The sequence below is a fragment of the Grammomys surdaster genome, unplaced genomic scaffold (assembly GCF_004785775.1).
Source record: "Grammomys surdaster isolate TR1022 unplaced genomic scaffold, NIH_TR_1.0 97, whole genome shotgun sequence".
In the NCBI taxonomy this organism is placed as follows: Eukaryota; Metazoa; Chordata; class Mammalia; order Rodentia; family Muridae; genus Grammomys; species Grammomys surdaster.
In genome coordinates this window covers 10,737,499-10,758,062 of record NW_021604576.1, presented here as the reverse complement: position 1 = coordinate 10,758,062, position 20,564 = coordinate 10,737,499, and the positions used below count along the sequence as shown (strand labels likewise).

Sequence of the window (20,564 nt, the reverse complement as noted above, 5' to 3'; positions counted from 1 at the left end):
AAGAAAGAAAGAAAGAAAGAAAGAAAGAAAGAAAGAAAAAAGAGGGAGGGAGGGAGGGGGGAAATATTGGAGCATATGAGTCAATAAAAAGTACAACCTCTTCATTTATACAGATAAAATAAGAGAATGACATGCTTAGGGTAAAGAGGCTTAGAAACTCACTAAGAGATTCCTAGAGCATAGGAAAACAGAATGATTCTATTAGTTAAACATAAGTAAGAAGAATATTTAAGTATAAAGATTCAGAGTTACAGCAAGTGTGATGGTACATGACTTTAACACAAACATTCAGGAGGCAGACAAGTGGATTCTGTTAAGTTTGAGGCCAGCCTTGTTTACATACCAAGTTCCAGTTCAAAACTCTACTGAGACACTGTCTCAAAAAATTAGTTACTATTTTTTACATTTCTGTATTATTCAAAACACATCTTAAACATATCTTTTTTATCATTCTTCCTTTATTATCTGGGTTTAGTGACGACTTTAAAATTTTCTTTTTGCAGTTCAGAAATGGTTAACACTTACAAATACATTTTTATTTGACTAGCCTTGATAACCACAGTGCCTTCCTGCCATTTCCCTTGTCTCTATATCTCTATGTTCACATGTGCTTCCCTTCCAACACAAGAAGATCAGGAACTTGATTAACAAAGAACATAGGATTCAGTGGTGTAGAAGTGCCTAAGTTGGTTTTAAGGACCTTAAATGCCATAGTCCTTATTCTCTCATTTAAGTTTGTAGCACACCTCCCCTCGCTGCACGTTTTAAATGACTCATCCTTAATTTTATGCACTAGGCTCTATGTGTTTGTTTGTGTGTGTGTGTGTGTGTGTGTGTGTGTGTGTGTGTGTGTGTGTGTGGGTGTGTTTGTGTGCATTCATGTGTGTCTGCCACATGCATGTGGGTGCCTAGAGGCCAGAAGGGGGCATCAGCTCCCTCAACACTAGAGTTATGGGTGGCTGTGACCCACCTGGTTCTGGGATTCAAACTCAGGTCTGGAAGAACAGCAAGTGCCCATAACCATTGAGCATCTCTGCAACCCTATACAGTGTTTCTTCAGTGAGTTCAGACATGGCTGTCAAGACATATATCTTCCCACTACCTTTTACCAGTCAACCTAACTAGTTACAGTTTATAATTGTGTCTTCAAATCTCTTTTCCCCAAAGCAAAAGAAAATGAGAACTCACACTGCCTCAAGTCTCTGATACACAAGAGGCCTAAGCAAATAAGCTGGTTTCTAATGAACTACGACACCATTAATGTCTCTATCTGAAAACATCCTATAAAAGTAGCTTTTCCACAATTCCTTAAGTAAATTCTATAGGTACTGAATATCTCATAATAACTAACTACTGACTAACGTAAAAATGCCTGTATCATTATTAGGTCTTCCTTAAGACTTTGCTGCATCATTCTCTCTTGTACTTTTATTTTATAGAAGCGGCATAAAATGGGAAAACAGTTACACACAAGTAGAAGACAAACTAAATCTGAGTTAAAATTAACTGTGGTAAGCAGTATAAATCATATTGTAGTCATCAACTTTAAAAGAAAAAGAATAATTTCAAAATAGTATAACATTCAATATAAAACTGGCTACCTGCTCCTCATCGGTCAGACAGGAGAAATATAAGAAGTTGCCTAAGGCTCCATGGTATAAAGTAGGCACAAAAGATCACTGTATATCCTACCTCAATTTACTTCTTCATATAAATTTAACTTAGCCTTAAGCCAGTAGCCTCTTTCCTAAATAAATGTAAATACTGTATTAATAGCTACTTGAGAAGATGAAGAAAGTATTTAATATCAAAGACCATAACTAATATGAACAGGCAGCAATTTTAATCTATTTCTTTCACTTTGATTCTTTATATTAAAAATAGAAAAGCTGAAATACCAGTTTGAATAAAGAATTTTCTAACTTCAGAGATTTTTCAAACTGTCATAAAAGTATGACAAAATATGTGTATATGAAAATTTAAATCAGTATCTTTAACCATTACTCCTATGGGAATAAATATATCCTCCTCTCTAAGCAAATTTATATGTTTAAATGATAAAAATTTCTGACACCTACTTTTCTAGATGGTAAATTCAAAATATCTTTCAAAATGTAAGGTATGATGAGAAGAATAAAGCAGGTTTAATTGTCACACAAGACTAAGCTTCCCTTGTGAGAAAGCAGAGATGTGGTTACAAGTAACACAGACGCTCCTGGAACAAACCTGGGGCATTGCTGAGTCACTGGAAACACAGCAAGTGGAGTTTATCACACAAACCCTGGCAGCTATCTAACATCTTATATTACTGGTCTTCAGCACATAGCAAATCACAGGGAGGGACTGAATTCATGATCCAACTATTTCAGAACTCAGAAGAGAACAATGAAAGAGACACAGATATTTAGAGGAATTAAGTGTCTGGTCTTTACTATTCCATAACTTCTACTCATGCAAAATGTTCACATACACCAGAGTCTAACAAACATATATATGGGCAGAAATATAAAATAAAATCAAGAAATATGTGCTAAATTACAATGTACTTTCCCTTAGAAAACCAACAACCAACCAAAGTAATCAACATTAACCACCACAAACGACTATATTTATATGCATAAACCCTTCAAAGTTTAAAAAATTTTATTCATACGTGCCTTGCCTATGTCAATTTATATGCATGCATATGCCTGCAGAGGCCACAAGGAATTGTATTCCACTGAGCTGAAGTTACAGGCATGTTGTGAACCACCTGATGTGGACCAGTCCAGGGCCCTCTGAAAGAGCAGTAAATGCTCTTAACTTAGGCCATCTCACAAGCTTCTCTTAAAATTTGTATATATCAAGATAAATATTACTGAGTCATTACCAAAATATTTTTTCCAGAATATATACTTTTCAAAGTTGAAGCATGGAATAATAAATTAGCTTTACTTTCCCTGAAAAGTCAAGTTTTAACTTCCTTCCTTTTCCATGCCTTCCTTCTTTTTCTTGCCATCACTCTTTTTCAGTCTGGAGCAGTGGCTGCCCCAGCTGTTGTCTACCTCCTGTTCCTTCGTTCTTTGTGAAGGAAATTGAATCCTTCGATTACAGACTAGTATTTCTTGTTCCTGGTTTAATCTGTCATTTCTCAGATATGCACACCCTCTAGTAATATGCATCAGTAGAATCAAGTTAAAATAAAAGAAGAAAGTGGCAGCCTTTCTGGTTCAATGATTTACATAATTTTTAAGTGCACAAGGCAATATTGTATTGTTTCGGATTGTATTTTTTCACGATAAAATATTAAAGTGTGCTGTGATCAAAAAAAAGAGTGTGCAGTATATGAAGGGAGAGGGGCATGACAGTGACAGAGAACAGGGAAAACAGTAAGTGTCAGAAAAACTGGAAAAGTGCACCCACAACAAAGTATGATCATGACAATTTACAATTCCATGTATGGAAGAAGTTAATTATTTTTATTTAAAAAATCTGAAAGAGATCAAGAATTTAGAAAACCTTTTGAAGTTGGATCTGTAAGTTTCTAGAGACCTTAGTATCTCCTCAAATGTGTGCCAGCTATGTGCTGACTTACTGCCACATAAGCACATCCATCATTTGCTACAGGGCAATCGCAGAGTAAATTCTGTAACAGACATGGAAGTCTGAAGAAAGTATCTTCAGCAGCATCTGTGTATTATTCTCAATCGGGATTCCTTTCACTTATTCGCATGTCTGCTTCCCTAGGTGACGGGGCACTGAGAGGAGTAGTCTGCTTTTATACGTCTTTTCTCAACAAGCACAAAGTTCCATAACAGACAGACCTGATGGGCACCTGACCAAAATGACCTCACTGAAACCAGTAACTCCTGGTTCATGGATAAGTATACAAACAGAAGCAAAGAAAATTACCTGTTATGTACTAAGAAATATAAGAGATCTGAGTAATAAGACAGCATGTTTACTTAAAATGAGGAGAATAAAAGAATATCACTGAAGTAATTCAGAATGAAACTCAAAAATTTTAAAGTGAGAAACTTTAAAATATACTTGGTATGTTAACATGTTTTCCCTTTACTTCTCCAAAACCAGAGGATGAACAGTAATGATAATAAAAGCTATTGGCATTTGCACACATTAGTCATAGAGTCTCTCTCCTATTCTTCAAAGCAGCTCTTTGTACATAATTATGTACATTTCACAAATTAGAAAAAAAACGAAACTTAGAAAAGTGGTATGACTTACTAAAAATTATGAATGAAAGGAAAGAAACCTCAAATCTGTATTTGTGACCTTTAAAAATAAATAGAATGTTTCATTGTAAGTAAAAGACCCTTTATGTGATTCAAGCATTAATTGACCTGAGTAGAAATTTGTTCCCCTGGTTTTTAAGACATTGGATATTTCAGGAACTCAGAAAAATAAACTATTGTTAATATCCCATTAATGAGCAGCCTCAAATTTCAAGGAAATGGAATCTTAAAAAATAAGAACAAAAATGAAGGTAATTTAACATACAGCTTAAATAGTCACTGGATTAAGTAAATGGAAGCTTCAATATATGTTATCATATATGTATTATGTAGTACGATGTTTTTAATATCCTTGTCAGTTTATAAAAAAAGAAAAAAAAGATCAGAGACAGGAATAGTCACGCATGCCTTTAATCTCAGCACTTGGGAAGCAGAGGCCAACATAAGAGTTTGAGGCCAGCCTAATCTACATTTGTTAGTTCTAGGACAGCCAGAGCAACAGAGAACCTAGTCTCAAAAACAAACAAACCAATCAAGTTGCTAAAGTTTCATAGTATAATTTTTAAGCTTGATTCTCACCTAAAAGAGTTAGTAGAAAAAAAAATACAAGTTGTGGCTCAAAGCAGCAACAAAAGCAGTTAAGAAACTGGGTGGCTGCTCTTGCAGAGAACCCAAGTTCAATTCCCAGTATCCAAGTTTGCTAGATCACAAATGTCACCTGCAACTTCAGGTGCAGGGCACCTAACACCCTCTTTGGGCCTCGGTGGGCACGTGTACACAAACACATTTTAAAAAGATATCTCCACGGAATTCCTAGTGATTCCCTCTGGAGGAGATATCACTACATTTTCTACCATTAATGTACACACTTCTGTACCATTTAGTCTTTTCAAGATACCAGAAGTTTGATAATGGAAAAATATAAGTCAATTATTGAAATCTCTCTAGAGCTTTTAAATGCTTCAAGTTCTATTACTTATTCGTCTATACTCAGATAATTTAGCTCTCACTGTTCACCAAAGATGCTTCTCTTTGTAGAAGAGGAAGACCATTACAGAAAAGCATAACTGGTCAAACGCAGAGATGCTGATAATGGAGTGCCCAGCCCCAATAGATAAATCTACACTACTCAGGGAACATCACTGCAGATTAGAAAAAATATGTTAAGAGCCAAGAACTAAAAAGTCTACTGTGACACTGTGTCTTATAGAAATGACCGGGAAGTTTCACTCATGATACCATAATACTGGAACAATATGGCTGCCTAAACAAGCCATAAACAATGACAACAGCAATAGACATGCTAATGTGGAACTAGATAGGCTCATGGGGCTCCAAGCCTAGACAAAGAATTACAGGCAACCAATGACTGCTGAGAAAGAACTTAATCTTCCCCAAGGATGAGCCTCTTAATTGGTTATACCATACTAAGTAGACAGCCCAAATGGATGTGCATACAAGCACTGCTAAGCAGACTCAGCAGGTGTTACTTGTATACTTATGTGCTTTTATATACACATAACAATAATAACTAAAGAAAAAGAAGCCATGAATTTGAAAGGAGTGGGGGGCACACAGAATGTGTTGGAAGGAGAGGAAAGAGGAGGTTTGGAGGATGAAAGGGAAAGGGAAAATGGTCTAACTATATTTAATTAAAATTTTAAAACTTGAAGCTATAAAAAAATTGAAGTTATGTTAAAAACTATTTTATATACCAGCTATAGAAAGAAAAAAAAATCAAGAAAATAGTTGGACACATTAATAACAGGTGAAGAAACAAAAATTAACCCTTGGAAATAATAATTTACTGAATCTTTTAGTCATTTCACCACATATTTAAAAACTTGCCATCTCTACTACTGCAGTTTATACTTCTTATAAACAAGCTAGAAGAGTAATTTAAGTTTTTACTCCATGCTTTTCTATGTAGTTAAAAAAAAAAAAAGCCGGGAGGTGGTGGCGCACGCCTTTAATCCCAGCACTTGGGAGGCAGAGGCAGGCGGATTTCTGAGTTCGAGGCCAGCCTGGTCTACAGAGTGAGTTCCAGGACAGCCAGGGCTATACAGTGAAACCCTGTCTCGGGAAAAAAAAAAAAAAAAAGTGGGATATAAGCATATGCACATGTATTAACCTTGAATTTAATTAAATTATGGCTCCCAATAATATTTTAGTTACACATAAGATTCTACATTTTAAAATACGTTACAAAAAAAAAAAAAAAACCTTCCCCAAACAAAGTCAGTGAATGTCAAAGCCTTATTTGTAATGCTTTATGAATGACAACCATGGAAAGGTATAGTAGAAAGAGCCTGGACACAAAATACTTTCCATACATCTTTCCATCTAATCACTGGAAAATCAAACAAAGCATTAACGTTTCACAAATAGCAACGGGCTCTTCTCTTTCATCCTCAAACTTCCCATGTCCTCTCCCTACAGCACGTCATACGCTTTCCCATCCCTTTCAAATTCATGGCCTCATTTTTCTGTAATATTGCTACACCCATATTTAAATACATAAGTATACAAATAACAGCTTTGTCTGTTTAGTGGTGCTTGTATGTACATGATTTCAGGGCTGACATGTGTGTGTGTGTGTGTGTGTGTGTGTGTGTGTGTGTGTGTACAGAGAGAGATAATAGATAATTATATCAAAAACGCCATTGATGAGAAGCTGTCAATGGTTGTGTATATTTAAAAGCCACTAATTTGGTTAATCTAGTTGGGTTACAATGCAAATGAAGTAGGAACATATGATAGGCTCCCACAAAACAGCAAGAGTAACTCCTATGTGACAGGTAGCTTTTCTGGTTTTCTCATTTCCTGGAATAAGATCAGAAACTTGAGTCTGATACTGATTTTGTTTAAGTCACACCTGAAGAAGTAAAATTAATGAAAGCAGTCTTGTATGAGATTTTGATGGTTTTGCTTTTTAAACCATTTGGCATATAGAACAAGCATTTGTCTTCTGTACCATCCCCTCCCAAGAAACAGATTCACGCAACATACTCTACATAATCTGAGGACTTTTTACTTTGAATCTTTATCAGGTATATTTCAAACATTGTTAATGCTGTGGTTGGTAGTCCATAAGAGTCCAAGGACTACTTGTTAGTAAAGTGCTGTTATTGATAAAAATACATGATTGAGTAATCAACCCACACACCCCAGGTCTCCTGAAAGAACAGTATTTCAGGATGAATGTAAGAAGGATTCCTGACCTATATTTGGAATACTTTCCTTTTATAAACCCTTGTTTCGCTAGACTACTCTACAACAACCGCTTTGCCCGACTGATGCTTTTACTCTATCAAGTAGACTTTAAGTCTACTCCCCACCCTGTTTTTAGACTCTTCTACTAGCAGCTTTTAGCCACCAAAAAGCACACCAGATTTCTGGAAACCAGGAGAGGAAGCTTTCTCTTCTTTATACTTGCCTGGTTTCCAGGAAAGCTGCCAGTAGGAGGCAGCAACGCCTGCCCATGGCAACAGCAGTGGCCCTGCTCTGCACAGTAGTTAGCTGCTCGCTTCATTCTTCTGTCATTATATAAGCAAGATGACACTGTTCTCTAATCCAGCCAAAGCTGATAAGTACCATCAACCTGTCACTTCCTACATTTCAAATTCTAACATCACAGCATCAAAGAGTTTTTACATTTCGATTTCTTTTGCTGGCAGCAGCCGGTAGCCTCTCATTCTCCCACGGTGTTCTAATGCTGCATTTGCACACCGGGGTTACTCCCAGACTGAATAGCAGGTCATCCCCTGCTCACTGAGCTCATCTGTGGCCCATGTGCTAGGCAATTTAGATCCAATCAGCCCTTATTTAGCTCAAGAGTAATGAGCAGCATAGTGACACAGACTTAAGCCTGACCCTCAGGACACTGCTCATCAAGCAGTAAAACTGTGACAAAATCATTCATCTTCCACCCGCTGGCAAGAAATAATACTCGCACTCACTGTATTACTTTTCAAGATAAAAAAAAAAAAGTCCTGAATTTTCATGATGTGAGACATTAATTTGCAGAAAGCTGAATTCCCTTAAACCCCCCTGTTGCTATGAGCTCACCAGGGGGAAATAGGCCTTAGGAGACTGAAATGGAATAAAGAAAATTGCTCCAGCTTTCTTTTCATTTTAGATAAGCCTTAAATCTGACAAGAGACATCCTAAAGAGAGAAAAATATGTATCTTGTAAGCTAAAGAAGAAACAATTGAAATTAAGAGTTTCAAATGCTAGCTTCACTCCCTACTTGCTCTCAATTTTGTTAAAATGTTAATAAATAAAATTTAAGAAAGCAATTACTCATTCTTCTTTACAAGGAAGATGGACAAAGACAAGGATATTCCTTATAAACAATATGGTGGCAAAAGTAAACTCATATGCCAGAACAAAATGTGCTTGGATGTTCTCTGTAAAATACATGTTAAAGACAACAGCTTTGGAGTGACAAACAACAGTTAGCCTAGCCAGTTATATCTCAAGCTACACTGAATTTAGGGTTTGTCTGTAATATATAGTGCCTTCTAAGTCTCTATTACTCCAAAAGCAAATATGGGAATAAAGAAGAGATTGGCTTCCTTCCCTCTTTGATATCACACCAATTCATTAATGAAAACAATGTATCTGTGGTCCTTAAATTTTACTGGCTTCCAGTGAGTACTTCCCTTGTAGAACCAAGTGACAATGTCAGTGTATCTATCTCACTGAGTTTCTCTGGGTTTAGTCCATTTAATGAAGTCAAGATTTTAGTTGATTTTATCTATCTCACAGTTGAAGAAGAGTTAAAACCTGTCAAAAAGGGACTCATTGGTCTTCAACATATGTATTGTGACAACATGTCTTTTAATAATTAGCATGAAATGGTGTTATGTAAACAAACTGTGGTTAGCTTCCCACAAGCTCATTACTGAGTTTCACCTAATGTTTCAAGGATCCAGGAGACCTAAAGTTTAGAGTGAACAAGCACAGCAACGCTTTCACCTCACTTCAGCATCTTCTAATTTATTACCATTGACTAATGTAAGAAACTCCAGCGCACAGAAAGTACCCACAGTATTCTCCTCCCTACGCAACTGAGCAGAAACAAAGTGGCTCCTTTCCAAGGTGCCCTTCTTCTGTCCCTGTCCACATAATGCTCTCAATCCCTTATCACTGTTCTTTCAATTTCCTTTTCTCTTCTCTTTTCCTCTGCCACCATGAAAAGAATATTTTCCATATTTCACCCCACATCCCCCATCATAATTTTGGTAACTTTAAACTTTTGGCAGTAATTATACAGCAAAAAAACAACAACAAACCAAAAACCTCATAAAGGTTAATTCCTCAATTTCCTAAATAGATAATCTTGAAAATATAAAGTCCCATTACAAACTCTACAAAATTTTAATGAATTGGGAATTGGACTTAAATATGAAATGTAACATACTATAACAAGATTTACTTTTCAAAGACAAGTAAATCAAGAGCCCTCTTACTCAACCTGCTTCCCTATTCAAGTATTAGAATAGTCTGATAATATTTATTGAGCTGGAAAGCCAAATAAAAATGGCCACAAACAACTCAGCTACATACAATAAATATGATGAGCTTTACTTTTTGGTATCATCAAAACTTTCAATTAGTTAGAAACAATGTATTTTCTAAATCTTCTGGATGTCCTTTCTACTCAAAGATGCTTAGGAGGCAATAAACAGATAAATTTTAGATTTCTGCCTTAAATCCACAGGGTAACTACATAAGCACTACTTTCTCCTTTCCTGTATATTAAGAGAAGATCTGCTGTATAAAAAGAAAACACTGAGAAATATAAGCCATTACCTATTAAAAATGGTGACTAAAATAACAATACAAAATGTTTAAGACTTAAGTAAATACCTAAGTTTCTTTTTCCTACTAGTCTATCATTAATGTAATACAAATGGACAGATAGTAAATAGACTTCATTTGATCAGATCACATGTGTCTGCTTTAATAGATACAAAGTATTATGTGAATTCGTTAAATAAACATTTTTATGCATTAATATCCTCTGCAGAAAATAATTATACCATAAAGTTGAAAGCAATAAATAACCTTAGAGCTATTCAAATGAAATACATTATTCAAGAGTAAAGATACTGGTATAAGCATACATTTCAGAGATGCTTAAAAGGTAATATTGTTCACACAATAATAAAAAAATTAAACAATATCATCATATACTGAATGCATTAAGAGATTATTACAACCATTGTTTTAGGTAGGCATAAGTCAGTACTATCCAACTGTCTTTCTGCCTTTTGAAAAAGATTTTTATATGTATGAATAATATGTCTACACACACCCACCCTAAGTAACCAAAGAGATCAGAAGGTGTTAGATCCTCTGGAACTGACTTATGTATGGTTGTGAACCATGTGTGTGCTGGGAACCCATCCTGGGTCCTCTGTAAGAGCTTCAACTATACTTAATCATCCAATCACAATACAAACAATTTCTCTGTGCCATCTCTCTAGCCCCATTTTTCTGCCCTTTGTTGCAGTCAACGCTGTCCAAAAGTGCTTTCCTAAGACTGTATTGTTAATAAAAGTAGTGAGGGTTTATGAACCTTTAAGTCTTTACTTTTATACTATGTTACTCCCTGCAGTAACTATTAAGCATGCTAGAATTTTTCCAAGAAGCAGAAACAAAAGGCACACCTGTTGGCTTCCTGGACTACTGACTGACTCCTTCAATTCATGAGACTTTCTGACTTCATCTACAGCTTTTATGTACTAATTTGTAAAATCATCTTTCTATTACTTTCAAATCCCTCTAAATGATTTATTTCCCTCCTTTTGCTGCTACCCTGCCTGCAGGCCCATCGAAACATTGACTACTTCTGACTTCTGGTTTTCATTATTGAATTTAATCCTTTGAAAATCATGTTTTTCACATACTGTCAACTGGTTCAGTGCACAGATTCATTCTATCACCTTGGCCATGTTTTATTTAGTCTAAATACTGAGTTTTGATAGAAAAATACAAGCAATGATAGTTTCAATTAGTTTAATAAAGAGCAATTCACAAAAAGACATAATTGATGTTAGAAAAGTCAGAATGTGGATGGCTCTGAAGATCACAGAGATGCATAATTATTTTTCTATGCTCAACAGAATATCACTAAGGTTAAAATCATATAAACAGACTCTTCAAGAAGGTAAAGGTGCTAGCTACAACAACAAAAAATATGTTTTTGTCAAAAATATAAGCTTTTATACCGTAGAAGACAACAACAGGAATATTAATCCATAGGGAAAAATATTTGTGTGTGTGTGTGTGTGTGTGTGTGTGTGTATTTGATGGTTCTCATAACTTAGAAACAACATAATTTAAAATGGGCAAAATGTATGAATAGATTTATCTAAAGCCATAATGGTCAATAATCACATGAAAATATGTCCAGTATCATTAGTCACCAGAGAAGTACAGACAGCATCACAATGAAGCAGCATGTCACACCCATCAAGATCACAATAGAAACGTCATGTAGCAGCCACACTAGTGAGGCTGCGATCTCTTGGTGATATGATACATCCTGTTTATATGGAAAGAAAAAATACGAAATGACATTGTGCAGCAACAATTCCACTCCTACACATATATCCAAAAGAAATAACATATTTAAACCTTCACTTCTAAATCCTTGCCAGTAAAGATATGGGTATAAAAATATTTTCTTACATGATCTTTAAAAACAAATCACTTTATTGTGATGCAGAAAAATGGATTATCTATATAGCAAACTTCATTGACACTTCAATAAATGATCCAGATATTAATATCTATATATGAAAAAGTACAAAACTGAAGAAAAATTCCAAAAAAAGCAAGTATTGTTAATCTAATAGAATGTAGTTTATATTACTACATAAAATTTACAAAATATATAAGATAAATATAGTGTTGAATTCTAGCCCCCATAAGATCAAAATACTTAATAACATAAAAATGTATTTATGTAGCTTATATTTTATATATTCCCTAAATACTGAAGTTTATATTACATTCCTAAGAGATACTTGTGTCAGCTCTGAAGCAACCAGAGTTACATGGGAGATGGATGTCTTGAGTAAGCAACATATCTTGACTTAATTTGTCAAATACAGTCTGGTAATATACTTCTCTGTGGAACACTCTTTTGTGCTCTCCCCCAAATTACTATAACATAGTAATCCCTCAAATTTACATAGTAGTATATATGATGAAATACTATAGGATTTGGGGCAAACCAGAAATGATTTGGTTTATTTTAAAAGTTCTATGTAGTAAGGTTTACTTGCACTAAACTACTTTTCAGTAATTACAGCTACAGTCCATCTTCATTAATAAATATACACTAATGATAGGAAGAAGCCTGCATGCTGTCCATAGTGCTCATCTTACTTTTTCTGAAACAGCATGCATAGTATATAGCACAGCAGGCCCTCAAGAGTACCTCCTATTACTTTCCTAATCGGGAACCCTCAGTTTTCTCCCCGAAAGAAAGAAAACTTGTTTAGAATAAATGATATCGCATCAGTCAAAGCAAGTAGTAAGTATAGAAAATATTTGATGGAAATTAAAAGTATGTATCTGAACTTACGTATGCATGTGTACACACGTTTAGTCACACACTCCTCCTCCTCTATCAAGACAGTTAAATAACCTCATAGAGAGGGAAAAGAGGTCAGGGAAGAGAGACTTCATCTTCTAAGAAGTTGCATATAAGCCATATTACAAAAATGTAATCACCCCCTTTAAGCTATATACTTTTAGACTCAGCATTTAGTGTTTTAGGCAAGTACTTCAATACCTTTAGACTTCTTTGATACTAGGCTCTTGTTTAATATAAAATAGTATGTCAGTTGATCAATATCCATTTGGCTTAAATTCGTAAGTCCACAATTTCCCTTAAGTGTTAGAACAAACAACTACAAAGCCTAAAAATTTATTGTTTCTTTTTTAGCTCAAAATGATATTTGCAGGTGCCAAAAGGCATTTTGAAACCACTCACCCTTACATCAGTAAAAATGAAAAAGCAGGATGAGGAGGAGGGAGAATCCCATGAGGCGTTATGTGTCAAGTTTTTGCCCAGAGCTAATTTTCATAGCTATGTTATAAAACCTGAAAATAGAGGTTTATAATGGAAATGCTGACAGACCCTTAGCTATAGCAGGCCAAATGGATATAATTAAAGAAACCTTTCAGCTACACCTAACCACAAATGAAAGACTGCCATTTTTATATTAACCTCAAATAACAGCAAGTGAAAACTAGAAATGTGATTCCATAAAGAAATTGTAAAATGCTAAAGATGACCGATAAACCTACTTGACATTTAGAGTTTTAAACAGGTATTTAGTTAACATAACCAAGTCAGTATTTTTACAATGCTACTTAATCAGCAATAAAGAATGCTCTGGTGAGCCATCAGCTTCAGTTAGCAGAAAGTGGCATATGAAGTTATTATTTCTTCACAGCCTAGAGGAAGCAGCTTCTCCCTGTAATCAGTAATCTTAATTCTATAATTTTATCATACAATTATTAAACAGTTACTTATTCAACACCCACACTACACACACACACACACACACACACACACATTCTCACATTGCACATACACACAACTACGCACACATTTATGCAAGGACTGGTACCTTATTCCCATCTGAATTTGAAAACAGAGGAGATTGTTAAGGTAAAGTATTTCATCCTTTTCCTTGGCCAGGGATGCAGCCAAGAATAAATATCATCAATCAATGTAATCCATCTTCTCTACCTAAATCAAAAGTCAAAAAATTTAGCTTTGTTCTAAACTCTAAAGCAGGGAAAGCGGGTACCTATGCTTAATTTTTTAAAACTATCTACAATGTTTTGAGCTTTTCTGTGTTTTCAGTAAACACTGTAGTTCAAGTAGGCTACAAAATGATCTTCAAAACAAATTATAGATTTTTGAATTAAGAAGTCAGGAACAAACCACAATGTTCTAATAACCAGAGTACTTAAAAAAAAAAAAGTCCTACCTTTTTTTTTTAAAGTAAACAATTCTGTATGATTTCTAGGTACCTTCACCAAAATATTCTAAAGGAAATGCTTGTCTATGCCACCAATATTTACCTTGAAAATGCTAAAATAAAAATATCCAAATCACAGTCTTTATATACACTGTGATTAGTTTTAATGCAGATGTGACCAAATTACTATCCAAGATTCAGAAATTTACAAGTTAACAAATCTAAAGTGTAACAGCATTAAAAGACTTGTACACAGCTGCTTCACTTTGTTCACACTGATCGTAGAATTCCCTCAAAGCTGTATTTTTGACATCAATTTTGTAAGATTTTAAGTTCTTTTGGCATTTGTTCTCAGTCACAGTGTGACTCAGTGGTTAAGAATGCTTCCCAGAGGATCCAAGATTGGTTCCCAGCATCCACATCTGAGAGCTCACAATTGCTTGTTAACTCCAGCTCAGGGGATCTGATGCCCTCTTAGGCCTCTAGGACCTCTCTGGCCTCCACTGAAACCTGCATTCATATGAACGTATACATAAAAGTTTTCTAAATAGAAATTTTACAACAAAGTAAAAAATATACATATGTATACAAAATTAAATATTACCAATATAAACATTTGTCTCTTTTTCATAGGCTAAAGAATAAACAGCATACACATGCACAGACACACAGACACATACTCTGTTCCAAGAACGGCAAACCTCAAATTCAATCTAGAACCAGTTAAGAAAATTTACTAACACAAATGTAAACTTGCTTCACCTTATATATAATCCTCATTGTTGGGTGTACTTTTTCCCTGCAGTTCTTACAATCATCTCTGAATTCTTAAACAGCATAGTCCCCATCCCCAGGTCTACCCTCATAAGGTACTTTTAAGCAGTATTTTTATAATCTTTAGATTGGTTTTAATGCAGAGATAATTTACTAATTTAATTTTAAAGAACAAAATTTTGTATCAATCACAAATATGACATTGAGGTGGTTGATATGATACCAGTAAATCAGACAAATATTTTGATAAATATAATTTACTCATCTCCACATTTCCCCATTCATTTTACTGATTCAAAAACAAAAATTACTAAAATAAGACAACCATCTTTTTCTCTCTTCTCAAGACACAAAACTCCCCTCCCTTTTGATGTTTTTAAATCTTCTAAGGATGGCAGTTCGTAATTACCAGAACAGTTCAGAATAGTGCCTCTACTTTCTTGTCTTTACATTAAACAAACATATTTAGACAAACCAAAACTAGAATAAGAAAGAAATTTCTAGCTAAGGTAGAAAGCACAGTGAAATGCTACTACTTATTAAAAAAAAAAGTAAATAAAGTGAAATTAGTCTTTGTTAGATAATAGAAAATCTGTGACCTCAAAAATGTTTTTATTCAAAGATCCATAATTAAAAAGGTTTTTTCTTATGAAATTGGTTATTAATTTACTTATCTGTCTATTCACACATCAAAGCATCTGAGGATTTTTTTTAACATTCTTGCTTGAATATTCTTGGAGAAGCAAGGGAATAACTACTGATGAAAACTTCTGGGTAAGCACATACATATGAAAACTAGTGAGGATTAAAAACATGTAAATAAGGGTAAAGAAAATTAAGGAAGATACAAATTGATATTGCATAAATTTTGAAATTCTGTAAATTAACCTTTTAATGCAATATTATGAAGGCAGCTTCTATATTATCTGCAACACAATCTCAAATAAAATTATATACATACTGTGTATTTGTATGGGGGGTATGTACACATGAATGCAGGTGCCTGAGATGTCCAGAAGAGGGTATGAGATTTTTTGGAGGTGGGCTTTAGGTGTCTCTAGCCCTGTTCAGCCTATAAAAAATACCTATTTCTACATACACATTCTAGGAAACTTTTCACCAACAATGCCTACACAGTGAAATGTTTAATTTATTAAGAACTCCTACTTGAAAAGCAAAACTTACAAAATAACCTAAATTCAAATTATAACTGTAGTTTTTATCCATCATTAATTTAGGATCTGAGTATTTCTGTAAATTAGCATATCTGTACAATTTGAACAGATCTAAAAAGATAAGTCTTGTATAATTGATTTCTGTTAAAATAATACATTAATTTCAGAATATACAGATTCAGAAGGAAATATTTGAGGCAGTAGAGATTACAAATAATCTTTCAGCTATAACTTAAAGACACTATTTAAAAAAGCTGTACAGTGTGGGAGGTGGAGAGACAGCTGACAGGTAAAAGCCTTTACTGTGCAAACCAGAATTTGATCCCTAAGATTCTACAGTGGAAGGACAGAATTTGTGCTGTGATCTCCTATACATTTGCCAAAAAATTTGTATTCTCTCATTCTCTCTCTCTCTCTCTCTCTCTCTCTCACACACACACACACACACACACACACACACTAATAAAAAATATTAAAATAAAATAGTATATAATAGTCCATACCTCCCCATGGTAACAAAATTCTATAGACTTTCCTAAAAGCCACATCAAATTTGAACTCATGGTCTTGCTCAGGCTAACTTGCCTCTTTGGTAAGTCAATGTAGTAGTAAAATAAACTCTTCTACACTTGGACTATATGAAAAGTGAAGCTTATCACTACTTTTGTTAGAAAACATACCTGATTCTGGCCAGAACAGCTTGTAGAAAGCTCAGCACTGTCCTGAGTTCAGACTCTCGACAGGCTCGCAGTAACATGCTAAATCCATCATTGAGAAGATGCTCATGAGAAGGATACAAACAACTGCTGGTCTCAAATACTTCTTGAACACCATCGATATAGATGCAAAGCACTGTCCATAGAGTATGTCTCTGTACCATTTCATCATTCTTAGATACCAAGAATTCCTTTGCTTTCTCTTGGAATTCACATGATAGTTTGTCAGTCCAAACACCAATGTCCAAGTTTTTCTGGGCATACATCAGGAGAAATGCCATCTGACCCTTCCAAAGAAGGGCTCTATGAGGTGACACAGAGGCAGGCCTGAGGAAACGAAGGAGGTCTAAAACATGGCTTGCGACATCTTCTATCTCTGCAACAGCTGCTAACAGTAGAAAAAGGCTGAAAAAGTTCTGTAGGCCAACTTCAGTTAGTTCTTCCATCCTTTTTTGATGAAACTTAGAATATATCCTACAAAACATGAAAATTAGAAAGTTTATTTCATTAACTAAAATCTATCATTTAAAAATGTTGTCCTCCAGCCTGACTGCATAGGGGTTAATGTCAAAAGTATCCCCTCTCCAGGAAAAAGACATCGGGACAGGTATGGCCCTCATGCCTCACTGGACAACGACAGGGGGACTGGAGCCATTACAAGGTCCCCTTCAATTACTGGAGGTCAGGCCTCTATCCCCGCCTTTGCAAGTTTAGAATTGCCACAGCCCTTCTATACTTAGAGAAGGAAGGAGATGTCAGGGGCAGCCCTGCTTACACACTGAAGGCCTAAAATCAGCCATAGGCCTAAAATCAGCAATAGGCCTGTCATACATGTATACTAACACCAAGTCTTGGGTCTCAGTGGAAAAACATTGAAACAGATGGTTATAAGCTAATGTAAACAGGCAGCTTTTGTGGAAATCTACAAGCCTGAGTAGCCATAGACCTTGTAAATAGGTAGCCTTGGCAGACAACACCAACTTAGATAAGGACAAGCGAGTCATAGGCAGAGTCATAGTGACTTGTCCCCTGAACCTTCACCCAGCCGATGCCCGGTTCTGAAGATATCTGTATTCCCCCTGATCACCCACACTCCAGTGTCATTCCCTTCCCCACATCCTGCCTTTCTGTGTTTATAACCCCTGTGTGAATGAATTACGATTTGAGAAAAAAAATAAATTGTAATAAAAAAAAAATGTTGTCCTCCAATATTCATGACACAGTATTATTATAAAGTTTCAGCTAATTATTTTTGTGTAGTACATACATGTGTACACGCATGTGAGCAGACGTGTAGAAACACATACATATAGAAGCCTAAGGTTGGCATCAGGATTTCTTCCCCAGCTGCATCCCACTTTGAGAGTACTTCTCACAGAACATAGAGTTTATCTTTCCAGCTAGTCTAGCTAGCCAGCTTGTTCCAAGGATCCACTTTCTGTACCTCTCGGGCTAAGATTGTGTCAGTCTCTGCATCTCCCCAGAGTTACAGACGTCAGAAATTCTAATTCCTATCCTTTATCCACTGAGCCGTTTCCCAGGTCAAATTTTAAGTTAACTCTTCACTTTTTGCCGTTGTCCTGTCACTATTTCTACTTCCCAATGCCCACTGACATGGTAAACTATTATGGTTGAATCATGGGATTCAGGAGCTTTTCTCAAAATGGTGAAGATGCTCTTTTCCTATGGTTTGTAGCTTTTCCCTTTGAATTTCCATCATTTTCCTTACTTCTTGACAATAAGACAGAATATATGTTATAGCTTGGATCTCAAAATGTCCACAAATGTCTGAGATTTGTTCAAGTAGTGAAGTACACTGAGAGGTAGTGGCATTTATAGGAGAGAGGCCAAGTAGTACTAGGGCACTTACTGAGTCACCCACCTCTGTAGCAGGATAATTTCTTGCTACTGCTACATTGTAAATGCAGTGGAGCTCAGTGATTGGGCAGTATGAAAGGTAGGCGGAGAGAGGAAGGGGAGGAAAAAGGAAGGAGGCTAGCAACCAATGGAGGAGGGCAGATGGTTCGAGAGCAGTCCTTGCTAGCTACTTATCAAAAGGTTAGATATTGGATAACAATTCTAATTGTGTGGGCATCTTGTTAATTGAGCATTTCCAAATATATAAATCTATTGGATAATCTTTAACTATTGAGAGTCATTCTACCAGGTACCTCGGGCATAGCGGGAATGGTCTGGGCTCAGCCAAGCATTGTGGATACCGTGGTGGATTGGCAGAGCCAGAAACCACATTGGTGTCTCCTGTGTCTAGCTCTGGCGCCTGACCTCTGGCCACTTCTGACTGTGACGCACTTGGCTTCTAGCTGCTTCTTGTGTAGAACATGGCAGCCGGACCTAAGCAGAGTCGGCCTGCTGATTATATAGCCGGCCACGCCGCAGCTTTTCTAAATATCTCCGATTACAAACCTCCTGTCACATTTTATTTGTTTCCTGACAACAAGGTATGTAGTTGTTGCTCTGTGATTTGTTCTCAAGAGGATGTGATACCTCAACCAATGCAACAGACTTAATGGATCATGGACTGAAACTCTAAAACCAAGAGCCAAAACAAACTTCTCCTATTTAAAAATTAATGACTTCAGCCATCTGTCCACAACAACAGAAAACTTTTAAGTACAATTTCAAGTGCTCTTACAGTAATTTTAACATCAATTTTCTATAACTTTTCTTCAATATTTTCCTATCTACCATTCAGAAAAAACTTGGTTTTATTTTGTACCTTAGGACAATTCATGGAGCTAGGTAATTTTTACCTAGTTGTAAAGAAAAAGTATATGTGCTCAAATATCTATCATTAAGAAACTGAATCACACATCAAAGCCTAGCAGCTTTGTACCTAACAGCCCATGGATATGTCTCTCAACATTCGGGGGCTTAGGAATGGAAAAGCAATTCATCCTGACTTCTTACTCATAGATTGCTAAGTTTTGTAGTTTCTATACTTGGTTGTTCGAAAATAAATAATTAAGGCATACAAGAGACTGAATGTTCCTGTACAATGGAACATTGTATGTGAATTAATATAAAAATATTAATATTAATAAGAATATGAGAAGTAATAAGACCCACAAAGTAAAAACCTGTTGAATTCTCTTTCTTCCCTATTATCATCAATACAGTGGTTAATATATAGTATTGGCTTATTACTGTTATCAGGTTTGTTACAATAATTTTCTTAATGGAGTTAAGGATATTAAGTTTTTCATAGCAGTATCTGTGTTTGAGAAGTCTTTCATCCAGTCTAGCTGCTCCTGGCCTCTCTATGTGGCGAAGGATGATTGAGGTAACAGTTCTCCTGGCTTACTTCCCAAATGCTAGAGGGGCACATTACCACATTCAACTCATTAAACAATGTTTGAAAACTTTGTATCAGAAAAAGAAATAGTTTCTCCCCCAATGTTCTTACCAAACAAAAGAAGCAAGTATCAGATAGTAGTATACTGATACTATCTTAGAGGCTTAAAAGGATGGTTTCCATGTAGTCACAGAAATTGAAAATAAGTAGATTATATCCATTAAAGAAGGAAATATGCATGCTGAGAGACACACACACATACAGAGGTGGGGAGGGGAGATAAAGAGGGGAGAGGGGACAGAGATGGGAGAGATGGGAGGGGGTAGGAGGAGAGAGGGGA

The 20,564-nt window shown here is 35.6% G+C and overlaps 1 protein-coding gene across 1 annotated transcript in view; it reads right to left on the bottom strand.

Annotated features, from left to right (window-relative positions):
- Positions 1–20,564, bottom strand: part of Mms22l (MMS22 like, DNA repair protein) — a 109,011-nt gene that overhangs the window by 51,008 nt on the left and 37,439 nt on the right. Inside the window, exon 13 of the mRNA XM_028780643.1 lies at positions 16,876–17,385. Within this exon, the coding sequence (XP_028636476.1) occupies positions 16,876–17,385 (510 nt within the window). The remainder of the gene's footprint in view (positions 1–16,875; positions 17,386–20,564) is intronic.